Here is a 25646-nt window from a genome sequence, read left to right as displayed (position 1 = left end):
GGATACCAAAGGCTGGTGCTGATCTTAGTGATTCCTCAATACTCAAAAAGCATTTTGCTACCAGGCCCAAGTGGTCCCTTCAGGAGTTCCTTGCCATCAGAAAGGCCAGCCAATTCACAAAGAAATAAAAATATCCGTTTTATTACAAAGATTTTTCAAAAAACAAAAATAATTTCAAAATGGAAACCACACCATAGATCCCACCCAGACCACTCACACACACGAACCCCAGTCAACATTGGTGGGCCCCTGACCAGGGAGAAATGGGGAATGTTTGATGGTACGCATGAAAGAGCAGCCAGATGCCCTTGACTTGAGAATGCTGAGGTACAGGAGCACAAGGTGCCCCCCGGCAAACAAGATAGGTGAACCGGCAAGAAGGCACATCCTTGTCACATGTCCATGGACTATGAGAAGCAGGCAGATCACCCCAAAGTAGCTGCTAACATTTCACCTCAGGACAGTGTAACAGGGCCCACATTCCAATCTGCTAGCTAAGTACCTGAACCTACACAGGAACCAGTTAGTTGGACAGACATATCACCTGCCATCCTTACAAAAAACTGCACTGAATTTCAAATTCAATTTGGAAGAATAAAAAAGGCCCACAGAGAAAAGGGTGCTGTGAGAGAAGCTACCCTACTCAGCCACCCATGGCAATGTGTCCTATGTCATCTTAAAATAACCCATCCAGAAAAAATGCTCCCAGGTCCTTAAAAAACAAAACAAAACCAAAAAAACCCCACCCCACCCCAGCAAGCCAGGCAAGGGGGGGGGTTGCCTTTAAAATAATACAGGGAAAGAAAAAATGGATTTACCTGCCTGGGGCTCAGGTATACAGGGCAACAAAGGCACTGGATCAGGCAGCCAACAGCAAACCCCCTGGTTCCTGTGTTCTGGGGGCAGTTCTATTTCATATATTTATATATAAATAGAGAGACATATAGAAAATATAAACTCTGAGGGTGTAAGGGTAAGGAAATGGGAAGGAGGTGTGGGTTGCAGGCTCCAAGGAAGGCTGGAAAACTCAGGCAGACTTGGTCTCCTCCTTCACCCTGTGGAGAAGAAATAAGACCAGTTAGATATTCTTGGTCTCATGGGTACCAAGGCCACAGGATGGGGGTGGGTGGGTGTGGGTGTGTATGTATGTCTTATTTTTTTTTTAATGGAATTTAACAGTTTGTCCCTACCCAGGCCCACTTGCGCAAATCATAAAAATGTACTAAAATGCAGACATTAAATATTGTTCCATGAGGATAAACAGAATTATGAAAGGCAAAGTAGGCACAGTGCTACTGTACAGTATAGATGTGTAGTATGTTGCCCTTTCCACACCCACTATATCTTGCCTCTATCACTGATAAGTGGTGGGGTAATTTTTAAAAATGAAGCCATGGAGATGTTTGGACAGTGGCTCTTTCCCCTAAATATGGGATGAGAACAAGTATTTGGAGCCATCTTTTCAATATGAGAAAAAAATTTAGTCAAATGATGAAATGCTTGTGCCAACTTGAGTTCCAGAAGTTTCTCCCTCTTCTGCTATCTTTGCAGCCAACAGCTCAATCAGATCCTCATTCCACAAATCTCCACGAGATTCAACTCCTCCACTTCTAGCGATAATTTTAGTCTTGTTTCTGATGGCTTCAAATAAATGTTCTATCTTTGTCAAAACCTCGAAAATCCAGAACTGTGGCCACCCTTTTTTCAAACTCTTCATTCGTGTTTTTATCACATCTTCCCACACCTTTAGCAATATTCCAGAATTGTATGGAATAAGACTTCCAGAAATCTCAGAAATGTCAAGTCCCTTACCTGCATCTGAAGCTGAAATGGTCTGGGCAAATGTAGCTGGTAAATAATATACTTTAAAATTTGCAATTACTCTCTGATCTACAGGTTGTAATAATGAGGTAGTGTTAGGGAGAAGGTAGATCACATTTATATAGTTATTAAAATCTTCCAGATAGAGAAGGCAACTTTGGATACATTATCCAAAATAAGTAGAAAATGCCATCATCATCACAAAACTTCCTATCATCGCATAACCCCATCATTGTTCAAAGATGGTTGTTATATATGCTTTGGGGTTGGTGAAATAACGAACAGGAAATGTTGCCTGGAGGATTCCTTTCAATGCTCTGGGATTCTGGAGCACAAGAACAGGTTCTAATTTGGAAGTCCCAGATGCGTTCCCTCCAAGCAGAAGAGTAACTGTTTCCAAGCTTTATACCCTAAGCATAGTATTTTCTTCTACTGAGATGTAGGTTGGAAATGGCATTCTATGATAAAATAGGCTGGTTTGTCATTAAAGATTTATTCCAGCAAATAGGACCCTTCATCTATCAGTTTGCTGGAACTCTGGTTTTAATAGCCACATTAGCAACCTGTCCTGACACTTTTGCACCATTTAAAATTCCAAAACGTCCACAGCTTGCAATACTTATGTTCCTTCAGTGTGCTTTACCTTTAAATCTGCAAAGAGGCTTCAAGCCTTGGCTTACACCGTCATCAAGCTTAAGGGAATATTCATATCTTGTTTAATAGATTCTCTATCTCTAGAACCATCTCTTTGGAAAGATATGGTGACTTCATGCAAGTACTGCCATGTGCATGCTCCTTTATCTTCAGAAGAATCCTTCACTATAGTAGCCACAGACACCACACGTGTTCACATGCTATTGATGACAATTTTTATCTTCCACATTTCCTAATAATTTTCTTTCTCATTTCCAAGTCTATTGGCTTATGCTTGAAACAGTTAGGTGGAGAGCTAGATAAAAGAGGGCCTCCCCCTCATCCCAACTCTTCACTCACCCTTTGGCTTCAGGTTTCTCTTCTTTTGTCTTCTCCTCCTCCTTTGCTTCTGCAACAGATGATTTTAGGGGTGACAAATGGCTGTCCTGCTGCCCTACTTCCTCTGACTGCCCCCTCCCATCCCACTCATCATCACCTACTCAGGATTAAAGCTAGACCAGGTTCAGGGAAGAACTTCTCTGCTGGGCATTGCTGGGTGAGCCCAGAGAGGACAGGTATTCCCCCAGGCTCCAGAGCCTTCTGCCCAGTGCTGGCGGGGCTGGACCCAAGGATAAACAGGTTTGACTAGTTTTCGGAGAGGCTGAAAGGAGCTGGCCCCCCTGGGAAATGTGAGGTAGCAGAAAGGGCTTGGGTGGTATGTATTGGCTGTGGGGAGATGGGTCACATCAATAGGCTGGGGGGCCTGATGGGAGGTGAGTCAGCCTGGCTGGGTTACAAGTCAGCTCTTGTTCTTTTTTGTGGGCCCTGACACTTCAGGGAACAAGCAAGAGGCATGAGCAACCTGCATAGGGCTTCAAGCACTGATCTATTTGAGGCCTCCCGCCTAAGTTCTGCCCATGGTTCTACCCACCTTTTTTCTCCTCTGGCTCTCGGTCTTTCTCCTCTTCCATTTTGACCCTCTTGGCCTTCTTGAAGTTGGCTGAATTCTTCCGACCACCCTCACCTTCCTCATCTGAGTCTGAAAACTCCTCTTCACATGCAATTCTCTTATCTGAGGAACATACTGGGGGTGGGAAGCAGGAGCCACAGGAATGAGTTATGTAGCACCTCTGGTCCAAGAGAGCCCAACAAACACCTAATTCCCATCTTGATTTCTTTCCTTGGCTTGAAGGGCTCCATGCTGGAGTAAAGGACTCCTGCCCCCTGGGGCAGGGTAGGGGTATAGGTAAGAAAAACTGACTCTCAACTTTTAGCTATACAAACTGGACAATAAGATGAATTCCTGGTCGCACATAAGGCATCATTTCAGGTGAGTAGAGAAACATGTAAAAACAAGTAACCAGCAAATCTCAAACAATGAAAACCGAAGATCTTACTTAAAAAGAAGCCATGACTTGCCCTTGGATAACCCTAATAAAAGGACTGGAACTCAAACTTTTGTTTTCAAATCCATTATGCTTTCCCACTATGTATTGACCTACAGGCCCCATCTGCACTCATCCCAGACCCAATTCTCTTTTCTCTGTTAGAAACCTACTTGAAATGCGTTTATCAGGGTCTTCCTCATCCTCATCTCCACTGTCCTCCTGCATGCCATCCTCAGGAATGGGCTGCATCTGGACACCAGGGGCATGTGGCAACATCCGAAGGTTCTCAAATAACCTCTGTCTGGGGGCCCAAGAAAAGCAGGCAAGGGGATGAGGGGGAGTTAGGGGAGGGGTGGAGAAAATAAGACCTCTCCCCACTCTAGGAAAGTTAAACAGGATAAAACTGTAGGGAGAAAGCACTTACTTGATCTTCTCCAAGTACTCATTGGTATTCTGGTTTGTCATGTTAGATGGGCTGATATGAAGTTTGAAATCGGGTCCAAAGTATTCAAAGTAATCATTGTAAGGAAGTTCTGTCCAAAGGTTTGGAGAAAGAAGAGTCAGAAAACATGTATTCTCCATTGTCCCCATAAAGAAAATCATATGCCTTCTCCAGAACAATGTATGAATGAGGAATTCATGAGGCTGAGGAAGCTCTAGCTTTTCAACAGTTGCCCAAAGGGAGACCAATCAGAAGTCAAAGAAGATCCTAAGATTCAGAGCCAGATTTAGAAATAGTCTCATTTCTTGGATGAATAAATTATGGCCCAGAGTTAAAGGAGTCACACCCATGGTCACACAGAGAACGACAGAACTAAGATCTTCATTGATACCAAATCCAGCATTCTATTTGATACTTCTCTTTAACTCTGATTTTTATTTTTAAAGATTTTTATTTTGTGTCAATCAAGCTGCTCGCTTTTGAAAATTTCTAATTAAATAGCATTCCCTAATCAACATCCCCCAATCCAGTCAGTATTTTCTGCTAATCTGTGAGATGGCTGACTCATTTAGTGGTTCAAGATAATGGTCTACCATGGAGGTATCAAACTCAGCCTATATGGCTGAAGGAGATTAAAATATAATTGGAAAGTGTTTTACAAAATAAATAAAAATACAACACATGTCAATTTATGGTTTTCGAAGTTAAAATGTGCCCACAGGGATCCAGTTCTGAGTTGGTTTGATACCACTGGTCTATGAGTTCAGGCTTTTAAAAAGTCTTTAATTAGTATTAAATAATTGTTTATTAATATTTTGAGTTGTACATTAAATCACCCTGGCGATTCACAATACCTTTTTTTGGTTGCTGAAAAAGATGATTCCAAGAAAAAAGGAACTGAGAACCACTGATCACAGGTCATAAGATCAGTGATAGGAGATTAGTTACAATGAAGGCTAACGCTAACTCATTATGTGATTTAGGGTCATTATTAGTTTCCCACTTCAGGTCTCAGGGTTTTCTCTTCTACAAAAGATTGGAGCACATGTACCCCACAGATAATAGATAAAAAATAATGATAAATCAAATTTATATGCTGCTTTAAAGTTTAAATATGCTTTTCTCCTCACAAGCCTGAAAGAAGTAGTACTGGTATTTATTATCTCTATTTTACAGATGAGAAATCTGGGGCTCAGAGGTTGAATGATTATGGGACATAGAGCTGAGGTAAAACTTAGAAATACCCAATCCAACCCCTCCCCTTCCTCCCTTTTCTTTTTTTGTAGGCAAGGCCCATATAAGTTTAAGTAGCTTTCCCAAAGTCACGAAGATAAGTAACTGAGGTCCCAAATGATTTCAAAAGCAGGGCATTTCCCATTCTACCACATCCAAGGTAACATATAGCAATTAAGTATCCTAGGTGGGATTCTAACCCAGCTCTGACACTCTTCCTACACCAATCAAATGAAGTGGAATAGGGTCAAAGGCTATGTAACACCTCGTGAAATAGTCCCAGATAGGTAACAACCCCCACGAAGTTGACTGGTTCCAGAGGGAGTATGAACCAAATCTATCCTGGTACTCCGAGGTACCATCTCATCAGTCCAACTTCAACTTTACCATTGGGGATCTCTGTGTCCAAGGCCACAGCAGTCTCATATGTCCAGCATCTGGCTACATTACGGATAGTGTAGCCGCCCCCTCCCAGCATCAGCATAGGGAGATTGAAGCTCTTGACAAACTCCACACACTTGGCATGGCCTGAGTAGAGGAAAGAGAGGGGTTTTTAATCAATGAACATTTATCAAATATCTACTGTGAGATATTAACACACACACACAAAAAAACAATGGATTTCCCTAAGGGAGCTTATATTCTACAAAGGGAGACAATATAGTGTCATTAAGAATATACAAAAAGAGACATAGTAAGTATATGGTAGTATATAGTAGTATATGGTGTTTGATAAGAACTTTTGAAAGAAACTAGGTGAATTCACAGAAGCCAAGGTGAAGGAGTACATTCCAAGCATGGGGAACAGATTTGACAGAAGTATTGGAATTCTGCATCGACAGTTATCATTCTGCTTACCTTTGATGGTCAGGTTGAAACAACCTAAGCGGTCTCCAGACAGAGAATCAGAACCACACTGCAAGACCACTGCACTGGGCTGAAAAGTCTCCATTACCTTGGACATAACCTGAAAAGACATGCCTCGATCACCACCATGCTGAGATGGGGTTATATGATAACCATACTGTGTAGAGCTAAAAGACTAGAGAGATCATCTAAGTCAATTCTGTCAATTAGTGGTAGAAGAGAAAGACAAATGGAGGTTAGGTGGCTTGGCCAGAGTTATCAGTACCTAAGATGAATTCTTAAGTTTCAAACTCAGGTGCTCTGACTCCAAGGCAGGCAGGGCTGCTTAGCTAAGCCACTCTTCCCCAGGCTAGATTCACTCTCCATTTCAACTGTTACTGACTCAAGATCCAATGAAGCCTTCCCACCATGAACCCTTCCTCAAAGTTCTCAGAGCATTTGCCCAGATCTTTTCTCATCTCCTTCAATCCAAACTGCCCTCTCTGAAGCTACTCAATCCATTCACCACTCCTGCTCCAGAGGTTTCTATTTAAGCCTTTTCCTTCCTTAGCCCCTCCTCCCCCCCCTTCATGTCCTTGCACTTATTGAGACTTGGCTACTTTTGGATGACACAGCTTCTCTAACCACTCTTTCCAGCAGTAGCTGGAACTCTTGTAGTCCCTGATTCTGAACATGGTGGGGGTTGGAATACTCCATGCTATCTATTTCCAGACTCTCCTTTTGACTCCTCCTCTGAGATTCCATCAATCCATATTTGTCACCCAATCAAGACTCTTGCTAGCTGGTCAATGACACTCTCTTCGTACTGGAGGCACTTCCAACAATATGCTAACCTCCTCAACTTACTCATTTTTCATGACTGACTCTTCTATTCTACCACAGCTACAAAGAAAGGCATGCCCTTTTTCTTGCCAGCACCCTTAAGTGTTCCACATCCATGTTTATGAATGCTGAAATTCCTTTATCTGATCATAATCTACTATCCTTCCACCTCTCCTTCTGCTTTGTGACACCCTGTTCATCACCATGATCCCCATCCTCCAAGAAGCAGTTTTTCCCTAGGTGATACGCTTCTCTTTCCCATCTTGACCCCCTGGTGAACCAGTTCAATTCTATTCCATAATCTTTAATCTTTTCAAAGCTCTTGCCCTGCCAAAGGTCAGCTTTGGATTTTTCTCACCAACTACCTTTACTCCTAATTTTCCCAGTGAACAAAACTGAAAGAAATCACAATACCCTACTGACACACATTACAAACTTATCTCATCAGGACCCTTACTGCTACAAGGCCAATCCTCTGAAACTTAATTCACTATTCCATTTACCATCACAGCTTTTCCAAAACTTTTTATTAAACCCCCCAATGGCTTCTCCCTCCTACTTCCTTTTCAGCTAAGAATCTTGCTTCCTATTTCATTGAAAAAAGCTAAGAGATACTTCTTCTTCCCTACTCCCCATCTCTCATCATTGAAATGCCTCATGCCACTCTCTTCTCCTTAAGCTTGTCTTACATAAAGAAGTGGACCTTCTCCTTCCTAAGGCAAACATTTTTCATTATTTTCATAATTATTTTCAAGGGTGAACAAGTGACCCCATTTCATCCCATCTTTTCTAGCTATCTGACTGCTCCTGTCACCCTTACCCTCTCATTTCTGTCAATCTTTCCCCATCTACCGGTTGCTGCCCTGATGCTTGCAAACACACATCTATCTATCCCTAAGAGACAATGTCCTATATCTATCTCTCCTCCCATATATGAAGAAACTCCTTAAAATGGTTTCTCCACTTCCTTTCCTCTCTCTTCTTAAATATAGCATGGTATCCAGCTTCACTCAATTGAAGCTGCTCTCTCTAAAATGACTAATTAGTTTTTTGGTTAAGGCCAAATCTAATAGCCTTTTCTCAGTACTTATATACTGACATGTCATTCACCTCTCTTCTCTCTATATTTTCATGACACTGCTCTCTTGTTCTATTGTGTGACTGACTGCTCCTTCTGACTCTTTTCCAAAACAGAACACCATCTTTTCCCTCTTCCTAAATTTCCCATTACTCTTGAGGGAATGACATCATCCTTTTGGTCCCCCAGGTGCCACTCTCAACTCCTTACTCTTTGATCCCTCATATCCAACCAGCTGTTAAATCCTAAACGGTGTTTCTACATTCAAATTCTTTTGAACACCACTTCATCCCCTTCTCTGACCCTTGAAACCACCCTGATGACCAAAGGTAGGAAAGAGCCAGGTTATGAAGGGTTTTCCAAGCCAAAAGAGATGTCATTATTTAACCTGGAGGTAATAGAGATACAGGAATGTAATAAGGAAGGGGAAGGCATGGTCAGATCTGTGCTTTAGGAAGATGAGTTTGGGGTTTTCCTGGCAAAGGTACCACCAGGGTGATTTGCCATTTCCTTCTCAAGCTCACTTTATAACTGAGGAAACTGAGGCAAACAGGGTAAAGCAACTTGCCCAGCATGATACAACTAGTTTGTGTCTGAGGCTGGATTGGAACTTGGGAATATTAGTCTTCCTGATTTTAGGTCTGTCACTCTATCTACTGCCACACCTAGCTGCCCAGCTGTCTACTGTAGTCCAGACAGGAGGTAGTCATCAGGGTGGGTTTCTTGGCTGTTCTTCAAACAAAACATTCTACCTCCTGACTGAGCATTTTTAGTGGCTGTTCTCCATGCTTAGAGCCCGCCTCAACTCCTTCATTGTCCTAACCAGGCCCGGAGACTAATATTCCTGGGTTCAAATCTGGCCCCAGTCAATTCTTAGCTTACTGTTCTGCCTTGGAACAAAAATAAGACAAAAGGTTAAAACAAAAGATGTACCTTCTATAAGAAGGTATAACTCCATAATTCCCTCCCTCTGAGATCATGACCAATTTTGAACACTTTTTTAAAAAAATCTTTACCTTCTGTCTTAGAATCAATACTGTATATTGGTTTCAAGGCAGAAGAGTGGTAAGGATTAGGCAATGGGAGTTAAGTGACTTGCCCAGGGTCACCAAGCTAGGAAGTGTCTGAGGCCACACCTGAAACTCAGACTTCCTGTCTCTAGATCCCCTGAGCCACCTAGCTGCCCCCTCGTATACATATTTTTGTACATGGTTTACATGTTGTCTCATCCATGCTCCTTGAAAGCAGAGTTTGGAGTAGTTTGTGGGTTTGGGAGGCCTTTCTTTGTACACCCAGCATTTTAGGTGCTTAATAAATGCTAGTTTATAAACATCAAATTGCGGGCTTGAGTAGGCCTGTATCACTTTTATCTTTAAATCTCCAGAAAGAGCTAGCACAATGCTTTGCACTTACTAGGAATTTAATGAAAGTTTGTTGAAATAAAATCTTGCTTTAATCTGCTGACTTCACTCTGTTCCCCTTCTGCTAAGCCTACCCAAAGTCTCAGTATCAAGTCGCAGCTCCTCCTTTTCAGACCGGATCCTCCCCTCTAAGCTATCCCCCCATAAACTACCCTAGTACTTAACAGTACTCAGTATTAAATCTTATACAACTCACCAGACCTTTGTCAACTACAAAGTCTACTCTTTCCCATATGTACCTTGTCTCCCCCAACTATATGAAATGGTCAGGAGTCCTGTTCTTGTCCCTGTGGAAAGTGGTCAAATACTGGTACATCTTTCTATTCCTTCAAAGCATGGACAATAGGACTGGGTAAACACATGGGGTTGCTCGTTGATAATCTATTAATTGATCATCAGTCTCCCCTCGAAACCCACCCCAAAAGTTGATATGTACCAAGTCCTCTTTTTCCAGCCAACCTGCTAGGGTAAAATGAGCTGTGGGAGTCAGTGGGAAAAGTCTACCCCTTCTCTTTATTCCTCCAATCTTGGAGTCAAGGGTCTACATGGGTAGGGGGGCATGGCACAGCACTCACTGGTTTGAAGATGGCCTCATAAGATTCATCATCAATCCCATCTCGAAGCGGGTAGTTAACAGCATAGTATTTGCCTTTGCCAGCTCCAATGTCCTGGTTTAGAGGGACATTAAAGTAAAATAAGGTGAAGATATAAGAAAGAATCCAAGGGCTCAAGAGGAAAAAAGAAATAGAGCTTTGGAAAAAGATCAAGATTAAACCAGAGCTGCAGAGTTCAGAAGGTAGTACAATGGAACAGTCAGCAATGTCTCTCAAAACATGGTCTCTCTAAATGTTTGCCCAAATATCACTAGCAACCCTTTTTATAATTTCAAGATGAAATTGCTATCAATAAAAGACCTATTCTTGGGTAGGACAAACACCTGATACTCTATGTGAGGCACCAGGCAGAACTGCCACACCTCTGGAATGGGACACAGATCCAATGGCCCACCTCATGCTAGTGGTGGGAAGGTCACCAGGACCACTGTCTCTTAGACTGGATGCCAGAGCCTACCTGTAAGATTGTTCTCAACAGAATGCCCCCTCCACTGTGGGCTCAGAGGATTTAGAACTAGAAGGATCCTTATGTAATCATTCAGGTCAATTCATTCTTTATAGAAAAGGAAACTTCAGCTCAGAAGTGATTGGTACAGGGTCACATAGAGTACAGGGTGGTAAAGTAACATTGTTGGGATCCAAATCCAGTGCTATTCTACTAAGCCACTCCTACTTCCCATTCTAAGGATTATTTCCTAATGAACTTGGGGGGAGGGAGGGAAGGAAGGACAGAAGATAGGTTTGTGACACCTTCTGAATAGCTTTACAATTTCAGATGGTTCAATACTCTAGGAACCAGATACCTGTTGTCCTATATATTGTTCAGAGAAAATAGCTATGCTGCCAGTGATGGAAGGTGCAATAAGTGGCACCTACCAGGGAACTGAGGAAATGGTAAACTTCCCCCCTTCATTTCAATACTTTTGGGACTGTAAGGTAAGGAAAGCAGATGGTACATTCCTGTCAATGCCACCAAAACCTAAGATAGGACATCTAAAAATGCCAACTCAGCCCTACACCAGCCTTGCTGACATGCTTTATGCCAGCTGGTAGACTGGGGCAACCCCCCAAGCCCCCAACAGAGCCACAGCTGACAGTGGGAGCTCCAGGCTCAGTGCTTAGCTTGAAACAGTAAAAGAGAAAGGAAGTGGTTTTTAGTAATATGAGGCACAAGAGTTAGAGCCGGAAGAGAGCTGGCTGTTGCCAGGAGGGAGCTCTCACCCGTAGGTCCCCCGTTCCCGGGAAGTACTCTCCATACTTATGAAAGGACACTGTCATGACCCGATCTGTGGTGTAGAAAGCTTCTTCCACGCCATCGCCATGGTGAATGTCAATGTCAATATACAGCACCCTCTGGTGGTACCTAGGATCAGAAGCAGGTCAGGGGGCCTAGGGCACTTGGGACAATGAGGTTCAGGGCACTATGTCCCTGTTTACCAGGTTGGTAGCCTCCCTTAAGGATCTCTAAACGCAAAGATTAAATAGTGAGGATAACAAAGAAAGGAAGAACAGTTGGTTGTCTCCAGAGGTTAGAATGAGCCAAGAAAATGAGACAATATCTGATCTTATGAGACCAGCTCAGGCCACATTGGCAATTTCCAAACCTGAAGTCCCAACAGTGCTTTTGAGTTACTCCTGAGACTCTTTCTAAACTCATACCACTCTGATGAGTGATTGGAGACACTCCTCAAAGCCTCTCCTATCATTGTACCACTCTAAGGAGAAGGAAACTAAGGAATTGTACACAACAGAGGGCTGGACTAAGGTGCCTCCTCCCCCAAGGATGTGAGGTAAACGTACTTTAACAGTTCCAGGATGGCCAACACAATATCATTGACGTAGCAGAAGCCAGATGCTTCAGACTTCTTAGCATGGTGTAGGCCCCCAGCCCAGTTCACAGCAATATCCGTCTGCTGTTTATTAAGCTTCACCGCACTTGCTGCAGGGAGGGAAGAGAGCTTGTCATGTAGGGAGCTCCTTGAATATCCTCTTCTTTGCCCTACCCTCCCTCCCCAACACGGCTAAAGCTGTAACTATATCAAACAATTCAATTCCCAACCAGCAATAGTTTCTCCTCAATCCCTCTGTAGTACAGTTTTAGGATAATAAATAAGAAGTAAACATTGTAATTATCATTGGCCAAGGCTCAAAATAAAAATCAAACCTAGAGAGATAAGTTCATAGACAGAAAGTCTGTAAGTCATAAGAAAAAAGTCCTTTGACTTCTAATAATCATCAATTATTAACAATTATCACTCTCCCTAAAATATACCTCAGTGCTCAAATGATATTTGAGGGAGACATGGCTATCAAGAGACAGTAATATGGGTTGGCCAGAATCCTAGATGGACCCAGAGCAATGTTTTCGCTATCCTTAATACAAGCATTGAGAAAGGCACTGTATCATCACAAAGTCTAAAAGGCCAGCTGTTTGTTTAGCAGAGACCCCAGCTCTCTGTTCTACCACAGCCACTGAAAGGAAGGACAGAAGTTCCTTACCCACAGATCCGCCGGTGGATAATTGACAGAACTCAAACAAGCCATCAAACACTGGGCAGTCTTCACCAACATTAACTTGAAAGAAAGTAAGGGAAGAAGTTAGTCTCCCAAATATCCCCCTTGTCTTTTCATTAAGAGATTTGCCTTCTCCACCATTGAGAAAAACTCAGTTCTGTTCTAAGGCTGGATCCCCCACTTCTATACCTTTGAAGAAGAGCAAGTCCTGGGCCTTCTTTGCAATAGGACAACTTCAGAAGCACAATCCTTTGAGCTTATGACCAAAAAGAAAGGAAACCTTGAGATATAGGATTCAGTTCTCTCTCATTTAGTAGATATGTACTAAATAAACTCTGAGAATGACAAATTAACATACCATATTTGCTTTATAGAGCAGAGAATACTACATTTTTTCTCTGCCTCAAATACTTCTCCCTAGGCTCTGGGTGCTTACTTATTACCTCATGTGGTTCTCCCAACCCAGGAGATGGACAGAGATTATCACTATCCACAACCTACATTTGTTAAGAACTTACACATTACCACAATTCTATGATATAGGTAGTGCAAGTATTATCTCAATTTGCAGATGAGGAAACTGAGGCACTGAGATTTTAGTGACTTGCTCATGGTCTCAGTTTGTGTCTGAGGTGAGATTGAAAACCAGGACACCTGATTAAAAATCCAATGTTCCCTATACTATGCTGACTTGCTCTATAAATAACAACCCAAGTAAATGTTAATATTGGACCTGAGTAAAGAATGGTACAAAATTGGTGCAGAAATATGTAAATATATGCATACAAGAGAGAGGGAGTGTGGAGAAAGCATACTAGTCACTGACAATTCACTTGCTATATATCAAAGCTAGCCCCCTGAAATGGAAAAGGGTAACCAGCCAGTTTGGGGCCAAAGGAGTATTAATGCCTCAAAAGATGAGTTATTTAGAAGATATACTGACCTGGACTGTGTATTACCCTTGGGAATTATCCTTAATAGAGATATTCCAAAGACAGACAGCATCCCGGAAGGGACTACAGAGAAGACTGGCAGCTTTCCTCTATACCCTAGAGAACTTTGGTTGTTCACAGTCCAGATTATTTATACAAAGGCAGCTCCTTTCCTCCTTTAGAGGGCTGACCAGCTGAGGTTCAAGTGTTGTAAGAACATAATATTGCTCAGTTTCTAGCATGAAGAATTCAGAGAACAAGGAAATGCCTAAAAAAAGGAAATGAGACTTTCCTTCCAGTCCAATATTAAAAAAAAATATAGCATTATAGAATTTGAGCAACAGAAAAGCAGGTAGAACCTTTAGTCAAACCTCTTTCTGTTAAAGACAGAGAATGGCAAAGCTAGCCCTGGAATCTATTTCCACCCCATCAGTTAGTGCTCCCTCACTATAGCCTACATGTTCTGAGAAGGGAAAAAGCAGCTCACTTGCACCATAATTGGTACACACTTGTATGGTGTAATAAAGTACTCACACACAGTATCTATATGGGGTTTCATGATGTAGATAGCAGAATAGAAGTTCTTACCATGGGATCTCTGGACCTACAGAGATTTCAGGGGGTCAATGAACTAGGATGGGGAATAAATTACTTCTTTATTTTCACTAACTATAATATTTGTTTATAATTATTTGTATTTAAAGTCCATTCTATACAGGTACAAAAATGATAGTAAATTATTAAAAATAAAATGTGGCACATTTCCCTCACCAAATCCCATTAGAATTGGTTAATAAAAATTAAGGTTATTTTCCTTCCGGAAGTGTGTTTTACACACTCACTTGTCTCTGTGGGCAGGGATATAGAATATATCTATATACACATTTGCATTTTAGCCAGGAGATCTGGCAATGGGGATCTTATTTCTGGGCAGTGTAAGCCACCCTATTATTCCTTAAATGCACTCAAGTAGGGCAAGGTAATGGAAGAATGGTGTCTTAAGCCCTGGACCGTTTTTGTTAGTTCTAAGCTGGCGATTCTAGACAAATAAGGGGAGTAGAAGACCTCTGGGTTCTATTGTAGCTCTGACACTTTACAAATTGATAGGTTGTCTAGTACAAAGTAGCTACAAAGACAATACAAGACCTAGGTTTGACTCCAGATTTTCCTTACCTGTGTGACCCTGAGGTAGAGACTTCCCTTTTCTTATCTTTGTTTCCTTCAACAACCAAATAAGGGACCTGGCCTGGATAATCTAAAAGAACCACTAGAGGTCTATTGATGCCATTCAGTTCTCAATATACTAGAAGTCTGAGAAAGGACTTGGAAGCAGCCTGAGTTTAAATTCTACTTCCAAAGACCTATCTAAACCTCATCTGTAAAACAAGGATAATTATACTACACTAGTGTTATAGGACTAGTATACAGAAAATACTTGGTAAAGAACAAAGCCTACACAAACTTGAGTGGCTTATTATCCTAAAGGCAGTTTGTTACTTACTAGCAGTAGAGTGGGGGCTGTATCCAAGAGGGAATGCATTGCACAACCCAAGATGTGGATGGCTAACCCCACATATGTGTGCTCTTTCTGCTCCTGCCTCTCAGCTCAGTTCTCTATGGGCTCCCACTCCCCACCCCACCTCTGCACACAAAAAAAGTCTTAAAAAAAAGTGAAAGTGAAGAAGGCAAAAGCCTGGCAAGCTGGCAGATTGATCTTCATGGATAACTGAAAAGGCAGTAGTCAAAATTTCCAATTAAAGGAGCCCTACTGTAACTTAAATCCCTGCTCACAGAGGCAAGTGAAGGAAAGGCTGCTGCCATTTCTTAAGGGATGCAGCTGTTCCATCAAACATTCTCAAAGGAGAAAATATCATCAGAGAGCAGCACCTCCTGGAGTTGCATATGCCCATGAAATAAGCCTAGTGGAATCAAAAGCAAGGCTATTTCTCTTGCTGAGCAAAGAACACGGCAGGGATTTCCTAAATGATTAAGAATTGCTGGAGTATGTACACAAAGACAATTGGGGTGGATCGCACAGAAGCTGTTTCTGCTCCAGCTCCTACTCTGTATCTACCATCAATTTAGTGGTAACATAATGGGCCCAGCTCTTCTCTATGACAACATACCCGGACAATTAAAGAGCCTAGGATACTTCAGGACTCCTAAAGACCTTTCCCAGCTTTCCTAGCTCTACAAGCAGCCAATAGTCTCTGCCGGAGACCCTCTATCTGGTCAAGGAATACACATAGTTTTGATAGAACAGGTTTTCTAGAGCTCCACAAGTAATAACAAATTATTAACATTAAGAGCAGAATAACATGAACAATTCACATTTCTATAGCATTTTAAAGTCCTGCCAAATGCTTTCTCTGGCATCACTCTGCACAGTAGGTAAAGTATCATTACTTCTTTTTCTGGGGTTCAGATACTTTCTCAGGTTCAGAGTTTGCTACCAAAGCTGGGATCTGAATGAAAGTCTCCTGATTCTAAGTACAGAACTATTTCCCCTACACTTCTACTATGTTAAGAAAATAGATTACATATCTAAACATTTTTCAGTGTATTAAGTACTTTTTTCAAGCAACCCTTTTAGGAAAGCAGTAAAAATATTAGTATCCCTATTTATAGGTGAAAACTAACCCATGGATATGCAATAAGTGGAAAATAGGCTTGTACCAAAGTCTTTGGCCTCCTACATGCCCTTTCTGCTATATCCCCCTGCTCCTTAATGTGAAATCAAAACATCATAATTCTGATTGATAGCATAGCATGCTTTTTTAGATGATTGATTTAAATTTAAAAAGGCACGATGATTGTGCCTCTACTTCCCTCTCTCCCAAAGACAACTACTCCCCCAAATTCATGAAAGGCAAGCAAAAAGATCTGACACAGGAGAAAGGGTCACACAAGACAAATCAAGTGTATGGGATATAGATTTCCCATTGCTTTAGAAGCGATCACTGATTTTAGATCAAGAACCATCACTATCAGGGAGTATAAGCTCCATGCAGACAGAGGCCTTGTTTTATTCATGTGTATTAAGCTAAGCCTCTAGAGTATAGAACATCATAAGAAGCAAGTACTTAATCAATGTCTGTTATGTAAAGATCTATGTTCAAATCTTGGCTCTGATCCTTATTTAATGAACTATGTGACCACTGGGAAATCACTTCAAGTTACAAAACAGGGATAATAATGTTCTTCATTACCTACATCATAGGGCTATTGTGAGGAGAGTGCCTTATAAACCTTAAATCTTTATAGAAATGTGAGTTATCAAATATATCACATACAAAGGGAAAACTTCTAAGAAGCCCACAAAGGAGGAACCTGCTCAAATTTGGGCAATTTGCCCCCTATGCAAATAATGTAAGGAGAGTTCCTAATTGTAAGAAATAGCTTCTGAGAATGAAGTCATTCTATTTTTGGTATGGAGCTACCTGTGATTTCCAATGACAATAAAATCAACTAGAGAACTTTAAAGATCATTTAGACAGATTATGAGGAACCTGAAGACTAAAGAGATTAAAAATACCTGACCAAGAGAGCAGGGAAGGGAAAAGAACCTTTCCCCTGTACCAAAATGGTGCTGAAAGCAAGAACAGGTAAATTACAAACTGTTATTTACAAATGTGAAAAATAACAACACATGGTGGGAAAGAGGCACAGCGTGGCACAGCGGACAAGAATTATGGGAGTGGGAGCCCCTTGGTGGCCTGTTTTTTAGCAGAGTCTAATATTGCCTTCTGATCAGCTAGGTGGGTGAGCTGAGCTTTTCGGGCAAAGGACAGGTGGGAAATGAGAAGCAAAGGGTTTAAAATGGACTTACATCTCTGCATTTGTTTGCTGTACTCCGACATGTTATCAGGACGGATGGAGCGCAAAAACTTAATGTAGTCATCACTGTGGTACTTGGTCATCTCATCAGCATGGGCTTTGTGGGGCCGCTATAAAGACCAAAAACAAACAAACAAACAAACAAACAAAAAGGCTGAATTGCTGTCACTGTCCTTGCTTTCCTTTAAGTCTTTGCCTACTATGTGTAAAGGGAATTACAAAGGTAAACAGATTGCCTGACTCCACAGAGCTTAATCTGGTTGGGTGGATGATGTGCAAGAAATGATTTGTGGGACCATAAGTAAATGCTAAAGTTTGTACTATGGGCTATAAAGGATGTAGAACAATAGTTGGGAGTAGAAAGCCAAGTTCCATGGAAGAGATGGATCTGGTTGGCCAGACAGTATTTATAGGGGCAGTCAGCTTCCTTTGAGGCATTCCAAGCCTGAAAAGACAAGGCTAGCTCTGGTAACGTGGATTAGCCAATATTGTCCTGCCTCCATGCCCCCCCCCCAATTGTTTCATATGCAGAGAATGCCACTCCTCATCCCCTTCGCCCTTCCCCAGTCCAAAAACGATATTCATTCTTTAGGGAAATGCCATCTCAAGGAAATGTCAAGATTCCTGGATTGTAGGGATTCTGCCTTTTCAAAAAACATGTAAGTAGGTACCTATCATTTGACTTTAGTTATATAGGCATGGTAACTCTGCCCACCGTTTACTATATTATATACTCAAAAAGAAATCATCTTATTAGTCTTTATATATCTCCCAGAAACTGGAACAGGGCTAAGATGAATGGGCTTGGTGTATGTGTAGGGGGGGCAGTGCAACCTGACACATATGCAGGAGAAAGCTACATGTGGGATTGCTGTGAAGGAAAGACTGGAGAGGCAGAGTGGGGAGGACCACATAGGCAAGCCCTTGCATGATATTCTGAAAAGCCTAGGTTTAACTTAGTAGGATATAAGAAACTGCTATATGTCTCAGATTGATGAACAAACAACTGCTCCTTCCCTGACATTCTCACATATTTACTCTATCTTAAGTTTGAACTGTGAGCCCCGCTGTTCCCCACACTCTTTGAAAGCTATTTCAGGGCAACTCCCACCTTACCTCTTCCAGTTACCTTTTCTCTAATGGACTAAAAAAAAGGCTCTCCAGGCCTAGGTTCTCTTGTACCTTCAGTAATTCTTTTCCAGCCTCCCCAGAATGGGTATGGTCTCCTCTGGTTCTTGTGGATCAAGATACTGGTAGAACTTGGGATGCTGGAGTTGAACCCATTTTTTGTCCCCCATCCCCACCCCACCAGGAGGTGGCTGGTGCAAACAAATAAGATACAGAGCATACCTGGGAGCAATTTTGAGTTACTTGTGTCCTGGGTTGTTATGAGCCTCAACTATGAAACTTTTGGGCAAGGAAAATATAATTGGTTCTAGAATTTAGGCCAAGGAGAGAAACTGTCAGAATAATTACTTCCCCGCTCATTTCTTTTAACCTTCTAGAAGGTGGCCTTTACCTTTTATCTTACAGTCAACTGCTTTTTAAACCCCTGGGGACCACTTTTACCTAACGGTATTTAAATGTTTTTATTAAGCAGATTATTTTATTTATTTCAATCTTCAGGCTGAGGTTTTTCCATAGCACTAGACTAGGAACTTGACTGACCTAACTGAACTAGGTTAAGAAAGGACAATACTAGGGTTGGATCAAACCTAGAGGGTATGTGAATTCACTTTCCTAAACTATCCATACTGAAACTCCAGTGCCCAAACCACTAAGTGCCTAGCTTCTGAGAAGGTCAAAAGAGGAACAACCTGGACAGTTCAAGTGAAGATTATCTCCAAATATGTCTTTTTTTGGCCTCAAGGAAATCTACTCCCCTGGGAATGTGGATCTTTTGCCCTCAGAAGCCATTTGCAATGAGAAATAGGCCTTATATAAACCAACATCCTCTAAACTCACATATATTTCCATCTTTCGGTAGAGTCCATAGTTTAGTAGCAAGTTGTGAGTCATTCGGATTCGATGGGGTTTCATTGGGTGACCCTGACCATAGTAGTAATTTCCAACGTCCCCTAAGAAAGAAAAGAGTCATAATTTCAACCACAGAAAGATAAGACATTCATTATTCCTCCAGTCCAAGAGTTAAAGAAGCCCTTGTTGTGGAGTTAGCAACTAAAAGTTTAGACTACCTTTATAAGTATCCAAGAATTTGGAGCTAGAAGGTACCTGAAAAAACCATTTAGTTCAAATCCCCTCATTTTACAACCGTAAATGATTTACCTGCAAAATTGGAAAGAGTCCTTTCATCCCAGAAAATCTTCTGCAAACAATAAATTAAGTAAGTTCTATAGCTACCAAACCCAGAATTTAGCCTTCCAGAAACAACTCATATATCTCCAAAGCCAGCAGAATTCTTTTATAAAGGGTCAAGGTCCTAGAAGAGTTTTTCTAGGACGTGTCCTAGTTAACTGTAGTCTCACCTTAGGAAATCAGGATACACAGGTTCTAGGGCCCTGATAAGACTGTTCTTGTCCTAAGCTCCTAGACTGCACTAGAATCTTAAAAGTGATCTAAATACTCAGGAACCCCAACAAACCCTTCAGCCTAGGAGGTATTAGGGTTGATTTAATCATAGGACTAGGCTTCCTTATGGAAATGGAAAAGAACAATGAATTATGCAGAAAAGCAACAAAAAATCTGCCTGATCTATTCTTTTGAATGACTGCAGAGGGCCACCCAAACTTTATTTGACCCAGACAATGCCAAAGATATAAGATACTTAATTGTTATAAATGGTCCTCTGTGCTTATGATTGTGTCTTCATCCCCGTACTTTTTCAAAAAGGCAGAAGAATGTTTGCAACAAACTTAATTCCTAGAGCCTCCAAATCCAGTGTATTTACTAGGATCTTATATCATTATGGCTTCCTGAATCCAACAGTAAGTAAAAGAGTACTGATCTTTTGTGAGACTTAGATCACAAAAACAGGACTTTTTAGCCATAGAACTCAAATATCAAAAAGTGGGACTCAAAGCTTCTGGAACACTCCACATGGGAACTTAAGTCTTGGTCTGGAGGAGTCATTCAGATGCAAATCCCAGAGACTGGTTGTGTGGATGAGAGGGAATCAAGTCAAAGCTAGAGCTGAGGCAGAGCTGCCCTAACTAGTAATAAGATGAGTAAATCAATCAGGAGTACTGTGACAGTTGGGCCCTGGCCCCATTCCCAACTTTTCAATCTTTGTCAAAGGGATGGCAGACAAAGGAACCAAGCCCCAAGGCACACCACTGGCCCTTAGGAGGCCAAATTCTCTACTTCACACAGGATGCAGGTGATGCTAGCATTTTAATAATTCTTTAAAGTTTACAAAATACACTAGATTCCCTTTGCATCTGCTGCCCTGCTAGATTTCATCATCTCTACCTAACAAGATACTTCTCTCAGGATAAACTCATCACCAGGCTAATAACTCAGGCCAGCCAAGATGCCCCCTCCCTTAAGTCTCCTCTCCCCTCAGGCTGTAGGGTGGAGTACCAAGCTCCTCCCAAAGCCTTCATTTATAGAGGGCAGAAACTGGACTCTCAGCTCACTCCATTTTGCATCTGTAGCTCTGCCCTGATCCAAGATCAAGAAATAAGGTGCATACCCTAGTCCTCTGGGCCCTCTTTGGTGTTCCCCTCACACTGTTCCAGTCTCTTTTTGTGAGGTCTTCCCCTATTGGATTATAAATTTCTAGAACAGAGTCTTTTCTTTATTTGTATTCCTAGCTTTCAGGACAGTTCTTGGCACAGCAGGCAATGCTGAACTGATCAACCCAAAGAGGTAGTCAAAGATAGCCAAGGAAAATATTGCTTCCTTTCCCCTACTACTCCCTGACACTCCTCAGTTATGCTGTCATTTCTCCTCTTCCAATGAACTCTTTCCATAGTTAAACTATCATTTCTATTACACCTCTCTCACATTCCCTCCATCTTTGCACCCAAGTATAAATTCTGCCTGGGGCCACTGACAAGTCCTAGTTCCGGGACCCCTGCAAAGATGATCTAGGAGCTGGAAGATGTTCTTTTTAAAAAATAAAAACCCTTACCTTCCATCTTAGAATCAATACTAAGTATCAGTTAGAAGGCAGAAGAGTAGTAAGGGCTAATCGACTGGGGTTAAGGGATATTCGGAGGGCATAGAGCTAGGACAAATCTGAGACTGGATTTATTAAACCCAGGATCCCCTGGTACTGAGATGGTATAAACCTAGCTTTCCAGAAGATCCCATGACAGCTTCTCCAACACTCAATGCACCTTCACATGCCCTTCTACTTAATGCAAACACGCAGAAAAAGTCCTTTTCATTCATAGCTACTTCTTAACCTCTCCCTCAATGCTGTTACTCCTTTCAGATTCACTCTATTTAGTTATCTCTCTCAAATTATTATCCCTCCTAGAGTTCAGTATCTAGTTCAGTCCTCCCTCCCAACCCCAGTCCAGACTTTATAAGCAAAATCCCCTCAAACTTCCAAGTTGATCAACTCAATCTCATTTTTTCCTCTTCCCAAATTCTGAAATTCCTTCAAGAAAACCTCCACTCCCTTCTCCAATCTCTCCCAATGCCTCACCCTTCCTAAATCTATTTTCTAAACTCATCAGCACCCCTAACTCTACTATTCCCAATTTTCAAGACTTATACTTTCCTTCTCCCTTCAAGAGCTTGACTCTAGTTCACCAGCTCAACCTTTCAACTCAGCCTCTTATTTTTTTATGCCCTTTCATCCCATCCCTTTCCAAACACGGACTCTGAATTATTATTCTCTCCATCTACTTCTTTTAATTCTCCTTTATTTTAGGCACCTACATGGCATAATTTCTAGAACACTGGAAGTGGATCCAGCCTCAGATATTTACTAGCTATGTGAGACCCTAGTCAAGTTATTTAATAGGAAATCCTCAAAAGTTTCCAATTCATCTATAAAATGGTGATATAATAAAAGCACCTACTCCCTCAGGGTTGTTTCCATGGATAAGATAACATATGCAAAGTGTTTTGCAAACCAGATCTAAAACATGCCCAAACTTCCTCATCCCTAAAAAGGTTTCACTTGATCCCCACATATTGCTTTAGGTCTCCTCTCTCTAGTTTTGAGGTCAGAGAACTTGGATTAAAATCTTGTCTCAACCGCCTATTGCTATGTGTCCTCAAACAAATCACAACTTCAGGCCTTAAAGATAAAATGAGGTTAAATTATATGGCCTTTTAAGATCTCTGTCAGCTCTAAAATGACAATTATGATTACTGGGATTGGACCTCTAATACCAATATTCAATTAAAATTGCTCCCTTATCAATGATCTCTTAATTCCCAATCCAACTGCCTTTTTTCCGTTTTCAGATTTCTTGAACTATCAATAGTCTCTGTTTGATCTTTTTCTTTTTGAATTATCTTCTGGGTGAGGTTTTATGATATACAGTATGCAAGTTGTTTTTCCTACAGGGCAGAATTATCATTCACGTTCTGCTCCTACTTATGGGATATACCCCAAAGGGTCGGTGCCAGCCTCCCCTTTCAGCAATCTTATCAGTACCCCCAGGTTCAGGGAATAGGGAAAGGGAATAAGTACTCACAGTGCACCTGTTTTCAGGCACTGTGCTAACTGTGCTAAGTGATTTGCAAATATTTTCTCATTTCATCTTTGGAACAAATCTCTGAAGTAGGTTATTATACCCATTTTACAGATGATCAAACTGAGACAAACTGGGATAAATCACTTGCACAGGGTCACACAGCTAGTATCTGAGTCATGACTTGAATTGAGTCTTGAGTTCAGGCCCAGCATTCTATTTCTCCCACCTAGCTACCCCCATCTGTCTCCTTATAGAGTACTTAACTCCCATATTATCAGTTGCCTGCTAAGATATCTCCATCTGGAGGTCATCTCAAATTCACCATTCAAAACAGAACTCATCTTCACCATCTCACTCTTCCCTCAGTGCAAACCCATTTCTGTTGAAGGTACCTACATCCTTCCAAACTGACCCTCCCCAGGCTCCCTTCTCTCCCCTTTCCAACTCCCTTCCCCCTAGTCCTCTCCCCTTACCCCCTTCCTTCTCCTCTTTCCCTCCTACCAATCAGTTATCAATTCATTCACTGTACTGTTTGGCATTTATGAAACTTGGCTTCACTCTCTTTTCAGATTGATTCTTTGTGTTCTCACTAGGGAATTCCCTATACCAGTAAAATCACAGGTCTAAAACACAGTTGACCCTGTCACCACTCTTGCTACAGTCAAACTTGCTAAACTTCTGTTCCCTGAATACCTATTACCACAGATTCTCCCATCTTTTACTCTTTGCCTTCCACAGTTGTCCTCAATGACTAAAATGCTTTCCCTTTCCACCTCCACTCCTTGGTTTTCCTCAAGGGTTCATCCGGAAGTATTTCCTCCGAAGAAGCCCTTCCCAGCCGCCGGGCTAAATCCCATCCCATTACTTTGTATTTTTAAATTTACTTACATACATGGCATCCCCCTCTCATGAGGGAATTTTTATTTTTTATTTCTATTTCTGTGCTGGCACATCAGAGAAGCTTAACTAATGCTTACTGAATTTCACTAAATAAACATACCCACCTGCCGGAGTTCTTCTATCCTAGGCAAGTACAGAAGTAAAACTGTCTCAAGTTCCCCTCTCTCAGTCCTGCTCCTTCAGGCTTCCCCCCCCACCCCCCATTCAGGCTAGACCCATCCTCCTCTCAGGATCCCCTCCGCCCAGTCCAATTCTCTCGAGTCCCCTCCCCCAAGTCCTCTCTTCAGTCCCCTCCCTCTAGTCTAGTCCTCAGGCTTCCTCCCCCTCCTAGCTCCTCTCCCCTGGAGTCCAGCCCCCTCCTCCAGCTCCTTCAAGCTCCCTTCCCCCCAGGCCTCTACCCTCAGAGTCCCCTCCCCCAAGTCCTCTCTTCAATCCCCTCCCCCCAGTCTTGTCCTCAGTCCCTCAAAGGTTTCCTTCCCTCCCCCATCAAGTTCCTCTCCCCCTCAGTTCTGGCCCTCCGCACCCACCCACCCACCCCACCCCCGTCTCCTCTCCCTCCCCCCTCACGTCCTATCCTTTCAGGTTCCCCTCCAAGTCTCCTCTTCAATCCCCACCCCTCCCTCCTGTCCTCAGTCCCCTCCCTCGCGGTTCTTCCCCCATCTTCTCTACCTCCCTCCTTCAGGTCCTTCAAGCCCCCCCGCCCCAGTTCTGCCCCTTCCTCAAGCTCCCTAACCTCCCAGTCCAACCTCCTCATCATTTCCCGCCCCTCCCCCCGCTCCACTCTCCGGACCCGTCCAGCTCCCCCTACTCTCTTAAGTCCTGCCCCGAGTCTCGTCTCTTCCTTAGTCCTGCTCTCTTCAGTCTCTTCTGCCCCACCACCCCCCAGCCTCGCCTCCCCCTCCCCGTCAGGTCCCCTAGATCCTTTCTTACAGTCCCCCAGGATCCCCTCCCCCTACTCCCATCCTCTCAGTTTCCTACTCCCGAGTCTGGCCCCTTGGGCTCCCCTTCCCTCAGTGTGGTCCCCTCAGGCCCCCCAACCCCGGCCAGCCATACTCACCATCGTAGTAGTAACAGACTTTTCGCTTCGTGCCCTGAGTCAGCGCCATCTTGTCTCGCGCACTCGCGCCAGCCCGCGGCGCCGCACTATGTCCAACCTGAGGGAGGGGGCGCGGTCCCCTCCGTTCCACCCGCCCCCTCCCTGCTCATCTACCAATGGCTAACCAGCCTTGCCGAAATGACAACCAATCACATTTCAGCATCCTTAGAGCGGAAGTTGGTTCTGGGGCTAGGAGGCTGAGAAAGATGCCGGCCAGTGGATCCCCCGGCAGTACCATGTGTAGAAGGTGGGGGGCGCCCTCAGGCCTCGGACTGTACCACTATACATTGGAGCTGGGTGGGTCTAGCATTGGTCTTTTCTATAAAGGGTCCTTGGGGAGACCTGGATTCAAGGTGGGCCTGCTCCACTCACTCACTTGGTAAATTTGAAGGTTTCATTACTTAGTGTAGGGAAGCTCGAGATTTGAGTT

The 25646-nt window shown here is 42.6% G+C and overlaps 1 protein-coding gene across 1 annotated transcript; it reads right to left on the bottom strand.

Moving 5' to 3' along the window:
- Positions 1–125: 125 nt before the first annotated feature.
- Positions 126–25426, bottom strand: HDAC1 (histone deacetylase 1). The gene is made up of 14 exons (XM_056795285.1): positions 25178–25426; positions 19568–19680; positions 17595–17712; positions 12819–12893; positions 12120–12258; positions 11541–11682; positions 10281–10373; positions 6376–6484; positions 5905–6045; positions 4267–4375; positions 4013–4143; positions 3386–3538; positions 2815–2863; positions 126–1055 (listed from the first exon to the last, which is right to left on the bottom strand). Exons 1-14 carry the CDS (start codon positions 25224–25226, stop codon positions 1028–1030), a joined length of 1449 nt encoding a protein of 482 aa, XP_056651263.1. The 5' UTR covers positions 25227–25426; the 3' UTR covers positions 126–1027.
- Positions 25427–25646: the final 220 nt, after the last annotated feature.

The sequence above is a fragment of the Monodelphis domestica genome, chromosome 4 (genome assembly GCF_027887165.1).
Source record: "Monodelphis domestica isolate mMonDom1 chromosome 4, mMonDom1.pri, whole genome shotgun sequence".
Classification (NCBI taxonomy): Eukaryota; Metazoa; Chordata; class Mammalia; order Didelphimorphia; family Didelphidae; genus Monodelphis; species Monodelphis domestica.
This window is presented reverse-complemented; position numbering and strand designations above follow the sequence as displayed.

Coding starts and splice junctions, on each gene's coding strand:
- HDAC1 (XM_056795285.1), bottom strand. CDS start 25,226: ATGGCGCTGACTCAGGGCACGAAGCGAAAAGTCTGTTACTACTACGAT. Junction 17,713..19,567: donor ACCGAAAGATGGAAATATAT/GTGAGTTTAGAG, acceptor TGGTCTTTATAG/CGGCCCCACAAAGCCCATGC. Junction 10,374..11,540: donor CGGGAACGGGGGACCTACGG/GTGAGAGCTCCC, acceptor CCTCTAAACCAG/GACATTGGAGCTGGCAAAGG.